Source organism: Aplidium turbinatum, chromosome 2, assembly GCF_918807975.1.
Source record: "Aplidium turbinatum chromosome 2, kaAplTurb1.1, whole genome shotgun sequence".
NCBI lineage: Eukaryota > Metazoa > Chordata > Ascidiacea > Aplousobranchia > Polyclinidae > Aplidium > Aplidium turbinatum.
In genome coordinates this window covers 47,769,827-47,785,914 of record NC_137473.1, presented here as the reverse complement: position 1 = coordinate 47,785,914, position 16,088 = coordinate 47,769,827, and the positions used below count along the sequence as shown (strand labels likewise).

The following is a 16,088-nucleotide window of genomic DNA, read 5'->3' as shown; positions in this document are numbered from 1 at the left end:
ATGTAACATGTTCAAAAATATCATTTTAACGTGTTACCTCAGTTTTAGATGCCATGAAAGATTGAAAGGTGATTAACATTAACAATCCAAAAATTCGTCCTCAAAGAGAATAACATTCAACAAATTTACTTAACATGGGAAGCTATTATTCTTCAAAAAATTAAGTTCCTGCATTTTCTAAACTAATTTCCACATTGCACAGCTAAAAATAAATGCAATTCAAACATAACAAAAAATCTGTCATTTACGCAGAAAGGTCCACAAAATAGGCTACATTACAACAATTTTAAACATATAAAATAACTACATGTAAAACACATCAAAACAAAAAGATATTTTAAACACATAAATGACTACAGTACCGGTAAGCAATTATTGGTACAAAAAAATAACTCAAAATATATATATATATCATATGTTTTTAATCAAACAATCACAATAAAGCTGTTTATAAAGTTTAATTTTATGCCAGTTTTAAAAATTGCACTGTAAGTTAATTGTATAAAACATTTTATGTTTAACAATCATGGTGTGTTTCATCTTATAAATGCATACATTGCCACTGCAGTGCTATATATGTTTTGATTGATTAAATGATTGTAGGAATCTTTATCTTGATAGTACCGAGAAAGTTTCTTTGAAAGTTTTATCCTTGTTGCATAAGTTTTGTATACTTGTAGAAGCTTTGAACCATCGAAACAGGCCGAACACTGACTAAAGTTTTCGCTCGTTGATATATTTAAAATTAAGAGTTATCCCATGAAGTATGTGCCGCTGAATGGAAAGCAGTGCCTGAGATGACTTGTGTAAATGCACACCCTGAGCAATGTGAGCATCAAACCAGCATTGCATGATCTTGTGGTTTCTTTGTGCACAAAGCTGGGCGCAAAACCAATGGAGTTACCAGATAGCGATCATCAGCACAGAGATGTGTATTGTAGATAGCAAAACGTTTAGGTTGACCTTTAAACATATATTAGTGAGATTTCAGAAGCTAGAACAGCAAAATCGTTGTCAAACAGGTATTGTATAAAATATCTCTTAACAGTTCTGCCGCTGGAAACGAGTTAGCTCGTGCAATTGTGATGTAATTTAACGTCACATGACGTCACAATGCCCCAAAAATCCTAATGTGTTGCCAGTCTGGGGGCCTGACAGGTTGCTTTAATTTTAAACCAAAAAAAAACGATTTTTAACCTATTTCCCCGCCAAATTCTTAAAATTAAATAAAAGTCAAAACACCAATCTGTGTGAACAAAACTCGAAATACAGCAATGACTTCGAGGTCTAGAAATTCTTAGACTGGGATCATGATGCCAGGCTACTAGTATATTGATCAATGCACATAGGTCATGTAAAAAAGCTTACTTTTTATGCAGCAAGGTAATTGAAATATTCTATTATTTTTTAAGGTTTAGACTAATTTACCTATTCATTTAGAGTCACTAGACTAGACTGCTTACTGGTACTAGCTAGAAGTCCTGTAGGCTATCTAACCCTAGTCGCTAAAAAAATCCAAGCAAGCATTTTCTTATGAATATATGCTATGACTATGGTATGATGTCAACAAAACTTTTGAATGTAATGTAAAGGCAAACCAAACGTGGTAGCCTATAGGTTTCATCGAAAGGAAATATGTTTGCAATCGCCTAGTTGGTTAAGTTAAACTTCGGTACGGTACAGTAGCCTAGCTACCGGCCAGCAAAAATTGTCATTTTTACATCGTTTCATCGTCGCCAGACGTTGAAATCGTGTAAAAAAGGAACTTTTGCTGACCAGGTATAAGTTGCAACTGAGAAATATTTACAAAAGCCATTCGATTTGTTCAAAGAACCGAATTAGCCTAACAGTTCGTATTTACATTGATTCAATGTTTGAATACGTTGAATCACTCGGCCTATCGTTTTTCTTTACATTGATTTCACGTCTGAACAGGTTGATTCAATGCAAAAAAAAAACTGTTTTGCTGACTGGCGCGCTTTTAAATGCAATGGTCATTTCGACGATCATTTGCAACACCGATTTGCTCCAAAATTTCAAAGTGCGTTTCAATAGTTTGGCAACCCATTTTTTCATTACCATGGCAACCAGAGAAAGAGGAGAACTATTCTCACTTTTTCAAAACGCTGGCAGCTAAAGTGTTAAATTAGACATTCTTTTATATAGGCCTATATTATAAATGCATTTGATATTTAACATCAAAACAAAAAGTTGATGTATGTTGTATAAAAATACAACATTTAGCAATTACAACACGTAAATAGCACAAATAAACATCACGCCAAATATTGAAAATGGATTAAAAGTTTGGTCCACCACATTTCGGTAATACTGTAGTACTCACTGTTAAAACAACTTCATATGGAAAACATATGTTCTGCAACAGTTTAACTGATATCTTCAAAGCAATAAAAACTTAGTACAAAATTTGACTTGTCTAAAATTCTTCCGGCTCTTCTGAATCCCATCCGGACGATTCAACAGGCTGGTCAAATTCAACCTCAACATCATACTCAAAGTTAGGATTATCTGATTTCACTCGATTTTCATTGAAGGTTTCGTCCATAATTCTTTTTGCTTTTTCAATTTCTTCTTCACCTTCTTTGCACAAGTCTTGATTAGGATCTACAGTTAACACAGATTCAGCTATTTTAATGGCCTCATCAAGTGTGTAACCTTTCAAATACCCTTGAATGATCAACAATAGTTTTTCAATTTGTAATTGTGATATATTGTTCAGTAGAGAACGATGTCGCTGGTTCTTTTTGAGGTCTGATGCAAATATAGAAACATTTGAAGATTCTTTAAAATTCCTTAATGGCATTTGTCGGCATCTTAATTTGTTGCTACTCAATTCAATGTAGGTGACCAACAAAGAGGGTGGTTTTAATTTTATTCCACATTTTTTAACAGCATACATTTTCGTAACCTACACCTCAACTTTAAAAAACAAAAGTGTTAACCATATACTGTGTAGTGTGTAGGCTACCTACTATAGCAACTGGCAAGCAATAACAACAAAACAAGTCAACTCCCAAGCCAGGCTGACCAAATGTAAAAGTATGAAAAGTTAAAACATCTAAAATAACAAACTAAATGATAAGTTTTGACGGGTGACAGCTAATTTGTCGCCTGAACAATATGTCTTGTCCTCCGAATTGGTCCGATGCGAGATCGAGATCGCGAGTAGTGATAAGATGAGATCGGATCGAGTTGAAATAAATCGTCCAGATAAAAAAATGAATAATATCTGAACAAGATTGCCAGATCCAAATTTCAAAAAATGCCAAATGTCATTTCAAGAATCAATAAAATTGTTGGGCGATCATGTCAAAGTCAATGTCATTGGATTTTGTTTTTCGATATAAAAATAACATAGGAGTAATTTACCAATCGTTATCACAAGGCAGAGTACTTACTATAGGACAGTAAACATTACCTTTTGCTTTTGCTAACCATACGGATGAGTTGTTTAATTTTGAAAGGCTTGACGGCGAGCGTAGCTTTCACGTTTGCCACCAACCACCAAACCTTTTAAAATTAGACAAGTGCTTCTCGGGTCTCGGCAGTCGAGTGTAGCAAGAATTGACAATGATAAACTTTTTTTTTCGCCCATAAGGCTGGGATCATTAGTATTGCACCACTAATTCATGTCACTAAACTCTCGTCCGTTGATGACTAAACATTTAACACGGTTATAGATAGGAAAAGTTTAAGTTCATGAATGGTAAAAGTAAGAGACTGCTCGCTCAAAAAAAGGTGGACAATTGGAGGGTCATAGTATTATGAAAAAAATTGGTGCAATTACAGTTTAAAAGGTCTACCGCCATATGTCACATACCCAGGTGCAGCGTATGCACTAGCTTACGCAGAGGGGGGCATTGGGCCATGCCCCCCTTAAAAATTTTTAGTAGTTAACGACGTAGATTAAAGCATTTAATATGTTTTGGGTTGCAGTGTTAAAGCAATTAACAATGTTGTTCTATAGACTAAGCCAATACGAAATACATAGCCCAATCCACCTATACCTCACCCCAGGTATGCCAATGTAGCATAGTGTTCTGTAAGCCTATTATAGGCCTAGTGAGAAAGAAATGGATAAAGTCTAAACTATAAAACCATACTGGGATATCAATAGCCAGTGGCGTAGCCAGGGGCGGTTTGGGGGTTACAACCCCCCTTTGGTACGCGTGTGACGTCACGATATTGAGAATTATGCTTTCAGTCTCTTTATGCTTGAGAATGATGCTTTCAGTTTAAAAAAAACTTGCCTAATTTTAAACAAAACTGCATTAAAAGAGCGAGTTTTGCCAATACCAAACATTCAAACATCTCAGCCAGGAATTAGCAACAAGAAAACAGAGACTTAGCTTTATTTCCGAAAAATGCCGAAAAAAACATGATCTTATCCTTTTGCTATGCCACCTGACAGCACCATTTTACAGGAATATTTATACGCACATTTTTGTTGAAAATGCTCTCAGAATGCACCAAATTCAAAGTAATTTTTCAAAATTTTCTGGGAGAGGCCCCCCAGACCCCCCGCCGCTGGGTGTCATCTTACGCGAAGACGCCGTCGGGCTTCGCCTGCCTGTCGTCAAAACCCCCCCTTTTAAAATTCCTGGCTACGTTACTGTCAATGGCCTCCCCTTCAGAAAATCCTGCGTACGCCACTGAGCGTATGTGACATGTCCACGAGTGTACAAATGTGTAGGTTAGGCCAGTGCTCATCAACCTTTTTGTCTGTGGTACACCTTTTTTCAATTTTTAATAACTTCGTATACCTCACAAACAGCAATGTCTAATTGTGCACAGAAAGTAAAAAAAAACTAATAATTAATTAATTGTTTGTTAAAGTGATTATAGTAGTCTTGAACTGGGCACAAGAAACTATGCATGCGAAAGTGCAAAAAACGTCAAAATTGAAGTTGATTTAATGGCTATAGCTTGTTGTTGCATTGTTTCGGCAAGTTGGACATAACGTGGTGTTATAGCTCTTTCTCTATTCCTCCCCGCATTAAAGAATCGATGCCAAGTATCGAGTTTCGTTTGTTTGACTTGCACCAAGACATCAATGGCTTTTTGCGTGAGATTTTTGTATTCGGGAAATTCAAGAAGAGACCTAAACATTCTGTGTAATCCACTTCTCGGCAGGGAAGGCACTTTAACATGCAGATATCCAATCCATGGACTTCTGTCCAATCCAACCACGAACCAACGAGATGCTACGTTATCTGTCCAATTGTGACCATTCCAGCAACCAGCATTTAGCCAGAGAATTAATTATTACTTTGAACTTTATTTGGTAATTACAGAAGAAAAAAGAGCTATAGCAGAGGTGGGAGTCAAACCCACGTCAATGTAATGACTACCACTGCCCTAAGCCAACGCGCCAAGTCAACCGATGGCAAAGCTATGATTTAATTTAGCTAGAATTTGCGTTTTTCCTTTATTGTTCCCAAACGCAACCTTGATAACGTCATGAACAGCGTAGCTTTTGAATGGTTCGTGGTTTATTAGAAATCTGCTTGTTAAAGTGCCTACCTCTCGGCAGTGATGTACGCGCATACAAAAAATTTTGACGCGTCAGCGTAAATGCAAACGTTCGAAAAAACATACGCCGTATGCGTCAACGTAACTTGTAAAAAAAGTTGGCGGCGTCAGCATCAGCGCATACACTAGCGTAAACTAATTTTGTTTGCTAGGTGCCAAACATTCACATGGTATAAACCACTCGAAACAAACAAGTTTTATTTCGAATTTCCACGATGAAACACAAGCATCTGAAAGTGTTCATCTGACATTTTGCTGTGTTTTGATTCCAATAAGCTATGTCTTTGCCCATTGAAAACATTCTTTCAACTGCAGCGCTGGAAGGTATTGGCGTGTTGTAGAAAAAAAATACATTAAAAAGTATGCGTTGACGCTATGCGCTAAAAAAACGCGAAAACTTTACGGCGTAGCCTCAAGCGCAAACTATCCAAAAAAATGTGGCCGCAAGCGTTAGCGCAAACAAAAAGTCTACGCCGCAAGTATGCGGCGTAGAATTTGCGGCATATACGTACATCTCTGCTTCTCGGAATGAGCATTTTTGATTTAAATCAGAGTTCCAATAATTCCTCATCCTCAGTTGGTTCTTCATTAAAAACGGCACACGCATCCAAAATGAGCGTATCTGTTTCAAAAGCACAAAGCAGGTTGACGAGTAGCCTAATAACAGCATACCAGTAGGTCCGGTTAAAAGTTTACAAATATGCCAATTGCTGTTTCTGTTGTGACTTCCACTATCACAAATCTAAACTGTAGGCCTATACCCTTCGCATACCCTTCTCCAGCTGTATACCCTAATTTTGATCTGGTATACACAGAGGTGGGCGTGATCTTGATCTTGATCTAAGATCACTTTTTTTTGTGTGATCTTGATCTTGAAGAACAATAAGATCAAGATCGCTTTAAAATTGAAGTTTACTTACTAGATAGAGGCATTTTTTTAGAACTCGTACTGTACAAAGTAGTTAGTGGCAACTACTAACATTAAAGTGCCCCTGACAGGTTGGATCCAAGTATAGTAACTTTTTAAAGCATTTCCTAGCGCAGAATTACACTTAGCGAACTTTTTAATCTTGACCTCGTAGCTCGACTGGTTAGGGCGTAATTTAATCAAACGACTGCTCCGCAGCGCCACCACAGGTGAAACTCCATATTTCACTGCTCTGGGACGACTTTGGTGGTATTACGTCATCATAAGTGGACGTCGTTAGCAACGGATGAAACAAACGCTTCCTAGATGTAATTGGTGGATCACAGTTTGGTCGGAGTTGGTACAAGCAGTTGCTTTTTTAGAAGATTTATTGTATTTTGCAGTTTAATAAAACTGTACTGGATACGTTCCTACAAAACCTAAAATATACAAAATATACTTGAAGTGAAAAATGAAGAAATCGTACGAATCATCATTCATATTTAATTCATCATCACTATTCAAAAATAAATAAAAGTTCTCTCTCTCTCTCATAATGTGCCTTCAGTTGGCCATTGAAATCCTGTGTAACGGCCATCTGGATCATGAAAATTGTTTCTGATTCGCCAAACAATGCATGACGGCATCACAATCCGATTGTTGCTTCCGAGAGAATCACCTTGTAGTATACACTCCAACACATGCCTGCAGGCATTTTTACTTGAGTGGTATTAGGCTAACAAAATCATCTTCAGTGAAGTGAACATATAGCCTACGACTAGTTTTGTATGGCCCATCCCAACTTTGACCATTTTCTTCTCAGTAGGCCTACCTTGTTTTGTGGGAAAAGAAAGCACACGGTGTTTGTCACTGACAATGTCACATAAACAGCAATTTGTAGGCATTGCCTCAACCATAAATTAAAGGTACTGTTTGTGAGATACTGTTGTTACACTGCAAATGGCTATAGCCAGATTAGGACAAATAAAAAAGTGTGAAAATTGTAGCCTTATGAAACTGCAATTTCAATTGAATTGAGATGCTGTTTGATAAAAGTAAACTCAACCTATTTGATCGAAACCTGATAGTAATAATAAGTTCACTTTTTCATTTCGGTAATTCTTAATTTGCACATGCTTTTTTAGACCAACAGAGCCCCACACATTCACGTTTTGCAGTAGCCGCACCATACTTTACCAAGTCATCACAGAGAAAGAATGTATCCTTCCCGCTTACTGTGACGTCACAGCGGTGTTGCCGTTTTTATTTTCGCAATTGAATGAGTGCCAGATTCGCCGATGTCAACGAAAGTTTGCAAGCGTGTAACTTAGTAGCCTGTTGAATGTTGATATTTTTTACAATTTGCTGGTCAGGGAAGTTTGTTAGTGTCATCTTTTTGGTATCTTAGGTAAATTTAGCGAATTTATTTACCTGTCAGAGGCACTTTAAGCCACTGTTAATGTGATATGTGTCCAACAAAAGACAATATAAAGTCTCCATCTGATCTGGTCAGCGTTGCCATTTCAAAATTCAAAAATTTTTATGTGTTGGTCATAATAAAGAAGTCAACTTCCGTGTACTACTTTATGTTGACGTATGATAAATATGATTTAACTTTGTTCACAATTTCCATGTGTAAATTTTAAAGAAATATTTGCTTTCTTTGACCCAGTTTTAGATGTTTCAAAAGTCTAGAATGGCGGTGTTAAAAAATTTAGGGTCTAGCCGATTTTAGTCATGTAGACTAAAGTGGTTTATTGCAGCAACTCAACCAGAATAAGACTTGTTTAGGTTCTGAGTATGGAGCGGTTTGTCTGACCACAAACCTCTGAACTTTTTTGATAGCAGACAACAGTATCAACGTTGTCAGATGGATAAATGGTGCAATAAACTTTAACATAATACAGTGAAAGTTAAAACTACTTAGTAACACGTATAAAAACTCCCACATAAATCAGACAAAAATTTGGTAAAAAATGATGCAGTTCAAAGTTTATTTTTATTTATTTATTATAAATTAAAAGTATAAAACTAATTGCAAATTTTGCGACTTTTTCTTTAGGCCTACTGCTGTAGTTAACCTCGGCCTTGGGTGTGACGTTGCGATTCTACGCAAACTACGTCAACAATTGAAAGGCTTAATAGCAACAGTCACTAACTTATTACAATTCTTAGGCCAGCGATCGAGTAGTTAAAAGTAAAAGTTAGCAATACCAACTATATACCGTTACCCAGGTTGCTTATAGTAATTATTTTTTGCAATATCATTGATCAAAAACTTCATTTTTTTCAAGTACACAAGAAGTGATCTTGAAAGTGATCTTGATCTTCAAGATCACGATCTTGATCTTGATCTTCAAGATCACACAGCTTGGTGATCTTGATCTTGATTTTTAAGATCACCTATTCTTGGTGATCTTGATCTTCAAGATCACCAATACTGGTGATCTTGCCCATCTCTGGGTATACACTTGGGTATAGGCAGTAGGCTATAGCCTACCCGGTTGAAGAGCACTGGGTTAGGCTATTGCCAAAACAAATGCCTTATGGAAATGCGTGATAGGCGTAGGTAGGCCTACGGCCTACAATGTTTATTTAATGGGATGGGATGATGAGCACCTTCACGTGGTCCCTCCTGTGAGTGGCGAAACGAAGCCCATCAAAAAGTCAGAGAAAAATAAGTTACTATATCACGACGTTTCACAGCGAAAACAGCCCTTTTCAGAGCATAGCCTACGGTCGTCCCAGCTGGGACAAAGACCGGAGAAAGAACGATTCGGCTGGGGTCTTTCCGAATCTTCCAGCTGAACGTCAAAGGGCTCACGACCAGCAAGCTTGACATTGTCGAGCGGCTGGCTCACGAGTAGGCTACAATGCAACCAATGTTTATTTAATATTATTCAAGTCATGATAATGCAGCGGACCAGCGGTAGACTTTATGCTACAGTGGTGACACTAGGTAGTTTCACACTGCTGCAGTAATAGTCAGGTTCACTATGTCAAAAAAAAGAGTTTTGTTCAAAATTTTTGGAGATTAGCAAACCTATACATTTTCGGAAAGCTTAGATCATGAGGAATCTGAAAAACGTTGATTACATTTGCAGAGATGTACGCATGGCCGCCATTTTGATTTTTCAAAATGGCCGCCGCAAAATATATATTTTGATATATCTTGGCTCCTAATAAACTTAGAAACTTTATCAAACATGCTAATTCTATGTTTTAATGGTCAAGAAATCCATTAGAAGCATACCTAGATACCTAGCGTTAATCACTTTGCAATTATCCGCCATATTGGTTTTCAAAATGGCCGCCGAAATTATATTTCGTTACATTACTACTTACTAGTTGAGATAGAAACTTCATTCAAACTGCTAATGCTAAGTTATGTTGACTAAGGAATTTATTAGAAGCAAGCCTGCACGCCACTGTCATATTTTGGACAAACAAAAAACAATTCAATTTTCCAACAGCTGTCCTGAGTCTTATTTCCAGCATTGCAGTCAACGTCATTTTCGCAGTCTGTCCCACACAGGCACAAGTCGGTGTAAGTCAAGTTGTTCCTTCGACACGAACATCTCTGGGTTGACCAGTTGGTTTTGCATTGGCATCGGTCTAGCTGAATAGTGGCTTGTGGTGCAGGTAGAATCTTTGTGGTGATAGGTGAAATCCCACTTTCATGCTGATGGTAGCCATGCCGAAGTGGATCAAGGAGCTGTTGCCACATGACAGTGGCTTGGCACCAGACACGACTCTGACCTCGCACGCGTTCAACGTGCTCCTCTAATGCACCAATTGTTGGAGGCAAGTTTGATTCTCTACCAAGTTCTTGCAAAACAGGTGCCATCTCAGTTCTGGAGTTGTTTATGTGGACACCCTTGGGGCAGTACATCGTGCACACAAAGTTGGCCAGCATTTCTTTCACATTCTGAGATAGGGTGCTGTCCTCAGGTAACCGTATTAGTGCACTGATTGTTTCCATTCCTGCCTTCAAGTACTGTTGGAACCACTTGGTTCTATCCAATCCTGAAATCTGCCAATATTATCAGCTCCACTGAAAGTATGGAATACGGATAATGCTTTCGCCTTCTCTTGTCCTAGAGCTCTCCATATTGGTGCGATCACCAGTGTACCTGATAGCATGGAAATGGACGAGTGTTTGCAGAGTTGGTCGTAGTTTGCAACACCAAGGACAAGAACGTCTGTGTCCAGACTGAAGAAGACTAACTGCGCACCAGGACTCCGCTGTGATGCTGATGCTGCGAGGCAGATCATCAAGGTGTCAGCTTCTTCGTGATTGTTCACTTCAAACGTGATGTTCCGATTGCTTCTGGTGTGGCCTGACGCTGAAGTTATCACCAGCTTGGAGAATGCTTGTTGTATCCGATTACTTCTTCAGCAAGATACTGTGTCAAATCTGCTTTCGTTTGGTCATGGGACAGGAACCTACTCAGTGGTATGTGCTTGATTCTGGTGTCATTCATGATTTGGTATTGGACAGGATCTTTGTCTTTTCGTCGTCTTGCTTTAGTTTTCTGTTTCAAAGAGTCAGACTTGTACGTGTCGAACACCAGAATAATCTCGTCAAACTCTGCTGTCAACGTCATGAGCTTGTCATTGAAGTGTTGGCTAAGATCTTTGACTGTCGTGATGGCCCCGTATTCTTTGTCATCTTCTGGACGACCACCATGCTATTGACAATGGCAATTTTCTGACTCATGTGCGATGCCGATGGTAACAGTTCTGTATTAGTAGTGTCAACTCTCTGTCCACCCGATGCTGGTTCATGCACATCATGCTCTGTTCTATCAGTTTCAACCAGATGCTGTAGGCAATGGATGAGCTTTGATTTATCAGTGCATGGTAGAACTGATCCATCTGGAGCGAATAGTGCTCTCCGTGTGAGGGTAAACTCATAGTTACCGATAGCGTTTTTCTGGTCAATGTCCCGGCTTGATCTGGATAGGACCATGAAGCGCCCTTAGAGATCTTTTGTTTCTTTCAGATCAACCAACTGGTCACGAACCTTGACTGTTTGCTTCTTGTTTCTTGACATGTACAATTGTACATGGGGTTGTTCTGCTTCTTAACTGGTGCCCATAAGCTGACATCACCATTAATGCGTTCTGCAACATACTCTTTGTAGAGCTGTTGTCCCTGCTCATCGACGGTCAGGATCTGTTTGACATTTTCTTGTGGAACACATGCGTGTGTGATGAAGTTATACAACTCATCACTTTCAACTGCGAATAGATTTCCGTGACTCAGTATGGTAGCTTTTATCTTGTCAACAGCTTCATGTTCTTTCCTGACAATGGCTGGTTGTACTTCAGGGTAACTTTTTTTTGGAAGAAGTGTCTCGAAATTGCTCTTTGAACTTTTCTGAGAGGCGCGACATCTTTGGTGCAGCCAGAAAAAACCGTTGCCGACATTGTTGTTAGAAATGCCAATTAGTCCAGAGCGGACTTTCATCACCTTGTTGAACTGCTCGCATGCACGATCTGCACCAATGGACACAAATGGGATCTCACCTTTGATAGCAGACACATTGCCTTCTTGAAGTTCACACCAAGTCTCTGGGTGGTTGATCTTCAGGTCATGCATATCTGCAATATACCGTGGCCAAAGGCGCTTGTACTTTATTTGATCTAGGGCTTATTCAGTTCCTCACCAGCTTGCAAATGGGGATTGAGAACTGCATTCCGGGATGCCTCGACAAAGAATAAGATCGTTTCCACACCGTGAACATAGTTCATCATTGACTTGAACATCACATTAAAGGACTCCGTTTACCATGCTTTCGATTGCTGCATCGCATCTTCATCTATGAGGATTCGTTCCAAATGGTCATGAGCAGTCGAGATGGATTCAGGAGTAATGTTTATGTTATCAGATAACGATGTACATGCCTCCTGGACCTTATCTGCTGATCTTGAGCAAATAATCTTCAGATGTGGCTTCTCTGTGAAAAACTGATCCAAGGCCAGTTCATACAAAGCTGTAGATGTGTGCACGAAGAGTTCTCTTGTAGTGCGCACACTTGAGAATTTGTCTTGTGGTCGCAGACCCATACACATCGGCATCGATCCAGGCATCATCAATCCCAGAGTTCTCTATGGAAGTTCCGAGAGCTCTTAGTGCAGCCATCACAGTATGCAGCTCACCCAGTCTGGAAACAATTTCTCTTTTCAGGTCGACCCGTGCGTCTAGCAACTGCACTGCCTTTTCGTAGAGGGCCATGTCGAAGGTTATCACAGTTGGGTACCCCTGACCAACGACTAACGTCTTCAGCTGGGATACTTGTAGAATCACAGCATAGTAGGCCACTCGTGAGCAACTTCAGGTAGCATGGGTAGTGCATCAACGCGACTGAGTTGTTCGCAAGATGAGATGAGTGACTTGTATCCTGCCCATCCGGGGATCTTTCTCTGTTCATAATTTTCTCTTGCTCAGTACAAAGTAGATGCTGTGACCCACTTTAACTGGGTCAGTTCATATGACTGAGCATTGAGCAACACCTGTTGTGTTGGCCTCAAATCTCCGCGCTCTGTTGTCAAGTTCTGGTTTTAGCTTGGCACATGGCTTAATGCGCACATGATATGGAAGGATTGATAAGTTCTTAGCTGCAGTAAGTTCGAGCTTTGGTGCGAGTAGTTCTCCTGGAACATTTGCTTTCTGATACACTGCAGTGATTGTTCCATGTGTGGTGCCTTTCCAGTAGGTGGACAACAAATACGAATAAATACTTTTTTATTTTATTATTTTTATTTTTTATACTTAATTGCGGACAAATACTTTTTTGTGAGCAGACAAATACGACGTAACACTGCCTATAAGTAGTAATGTAACGAAATATAATTTTGGCGGCCATTTTGAAAACCAATATGGCGGATAATTGCAAAGTGGTTAATGCTTGGTATCTAGGTATGCTTCTAATGGATTTCTTGACCCTTAAAACATAGAACTAGCATGTTTGATAAAGTTTCTAAGTTTATTAGGAGCCAAGATATATCAAAATATATATTTTGCGGCGGCCATTTTGAAAATCCAAAATGGTAGCTATGGGGACATCTCTGCAAATGTAATCAACGTTTTTCGGAGTCTTCATGGTCTAAGCTTTCCGAAAATGTATAGGTTTGCTAATCTCCAAAAATTTTGAACGAAATTACATAACGAACCTGACTATAAGGTTCTGAACTTCTGCCGATGTTTTAGCACCCAAAATTTTAAGCAAGCATAGCCTAGAAAACTTTTGCAGTTCAACCAATTTTTGAATTTCGTATTGACCCTCCAGCTGTCTACATCGCAAAAAAAATCAATAAAGTGAGCCGTCCCGGTATTCCAGTGTTTTTGCTTTCTCAAAACAATATTAGCCTGTGCTTCCCTCAAGAAAATCTTGCGTTATGCTACGTCATATAGCCTTTAGGGTACGGTAGTCGTTTTTTGTTGCTTCCGAATGGCTTTCACTTTGTATCTGTAATTATGTAGCCTACTAGCTTATAGGCTACTGTTTGTCTATTACTTTTTCAAAATGTGCCGAATTTGATTAGCCTACTGTACTCCTTCTATTTTGGTCAAACGCATGAAACGGATCTGAAGTTTCTCATATGCCTATTAACCTACTGTGATATGTGGCATGCGTCGGCTGCAAAGCCGAGTGGTGAGAGCCCTGGAACGACAATCGAAAGGGCGCCGGTTCGACACCGCTCAAGAGTATGCGGCTGTGTCTTTGGCAGGACACTTAAAGACATGCCTGAAGGTGGACATGAAGATTGGCTTCTTTGCCTTCCGGTTTACTTAATCTAAATATTCAAACACCGGTTGTAAGCCTGGATACGACAAACAAAAACAAACTGTGATATGCTGCTACTGCATCTCAACTTCTGATAAAATTGAACATTCTATCGGTTCGGTTTTGAACCTTTATCCACGAACTGACAAAGCCTTGATAGTTTATTCCTGGCAGCTTTGTATAGACTTGTAGAGCAGGGCTACTCAACTGGCGGTCCGAATCCGGACCTTCTGGGTGTTGATGGTGGTCCTCGGGTTTTCGGAAGAATAACCTCATTGCCACATTACTGGGCCTCTTTAAACAGATTTCTACTGGGAGGCAGGGGCTCCGAGAGGGGGGGGAAGTCGGGCAAGTTTCTCTCCTAGCAAAACATTGTGAATGAAAAACGAGTAGTTTTTTGTTTTTACATTTTTGAGGGGGGCCCATTTTTACTATTAAAATAAAAATGTACCAACTCAATAATAAACAAATTCTTAAATGAAGTGCGTAGCCTAGTTCCAAGTATTTCTCAATCATTGTAAATGTCACTCCAGATGCTTCTCATCAAGAACAAATGATTTTCGTGTTATAAGGTAAGCGATGTTGAACAGCTTCAAGACGTAAAATGTAAAGCTGAAATGATTTTTGTATCACTGAACGGTTTCGATTATATTGATAGTTTCAACTCGAAAACTGGTGCTGCTTTGGCTAAACGTGAACTCTTTTTGCTTGACAACTGAACTTTAACTTCAAAATCTGCGTTGGCCAGGCATATGATGTTGTATCTACCATATCTGGGAAAGTGAAAAGTACCAGTACAAGCAGGATTAAAGAAATTAAACCCTGTATATTTTTTGTTTATGGGTGTTGTTGCTTAAATCTAGTTGGAGTTCATAGTGTTGCCTAAAGCGTTGTTCAAATGTCATATCATTTTTGGAGTAATTGATCGACTGTAAGTTTGTGGCATCTTTAAAGTTATAGACCAGTCAGAGAGAAAATTCTGAAAAATCTAAAGAAAGCTGTCCTATCATCTTTGCAAAGAAAATTGACTTTAAAAGATAATCAAGTCCTGGTGCAGTCAAACCCAATGCTTTACATTACCCTTTTGCGAATGAAGCTCTAAAGACGTTACTTAAATCAAGTTGGAACCAACAAGAGCTTGATCCGTAGCTGAGTCAGTGCTAAAATAGCCTACAACTAAGTTAGCAGTTTTAAATTTGTGACTGCTTTGCATTATGTGGTAATGTGGAAGTCCTAAACAAGATTCACTGATGAATTTAATGAAATTAAAGGAACATGTAATCTAAGTAAGAGAAAGCTGAGAAGAGAAGGCTATTACTCGCAAGCTAAAGTTGTTCTTGCAATTATAAATTTAAAAGAAAATGATATTCTTTTCCTGAGGACAGAACGCTTTTATAGCTCCACTTAATTTGCTGAATCATTAGAACGAAATGTATTCTATACTCAGTGATGGGCATTATCGGCGATAATCTATCGGCGATAATTATCGGCGATAAATTTTTATCGCTTATCGTTATCGCTTAATTATTTTTTCAGTTATCGTTTATCGTTATCGCCAAAGGCAATATTTGATTATCGCCGATAATTAATCGCCGATAAATTTTATTTCGGATCAACACACAAGTAGAAAGAACATGAAAAGTAATATTTTTACTAGCCACCTAGTTCATGAAACTAAAATTAAAACCAGTTCTTCTTCAGTGCCTGAAGTGTGTGTGCACAGGTCGTTGTCATGGGAGGGGCACGCCCCCTGCAGCGACGGCCCTAACAACACAATAATTTTTAGAGTTGCAAATTGCAATGCAATGAAATGCATGCAACAAGTCTCTTGTTGTT

The 16,088-nt window shown here is 38.8% G+C and overlaps 1 protein-coding gene across 1 annotated transcript; it reads right to left on the bottom strand.

Annotated features, from left to right (window-relative positions):
- Nucleotides 1-260: 260 nt before the first annotated feature.
- LOC145764881 (centrosomal protein of 19 kDa-like) lies at nt 261-2,933 on the bottom strand. Its single transcript, XM_082576572.1, has one exon. It carries the CDS (start codon nt 2,918-2,920, stop codon nt 2,438-2,440), a length of 483 nt encoding a protein of 160 aa, XP_082432698.1. The 5' UTR covers nt 2,921-2,933; the 3' UTR covers nt 261-2,437.
- Nucleotides 2,934-16,088: the final 13,155 nt, after the last annotated feature.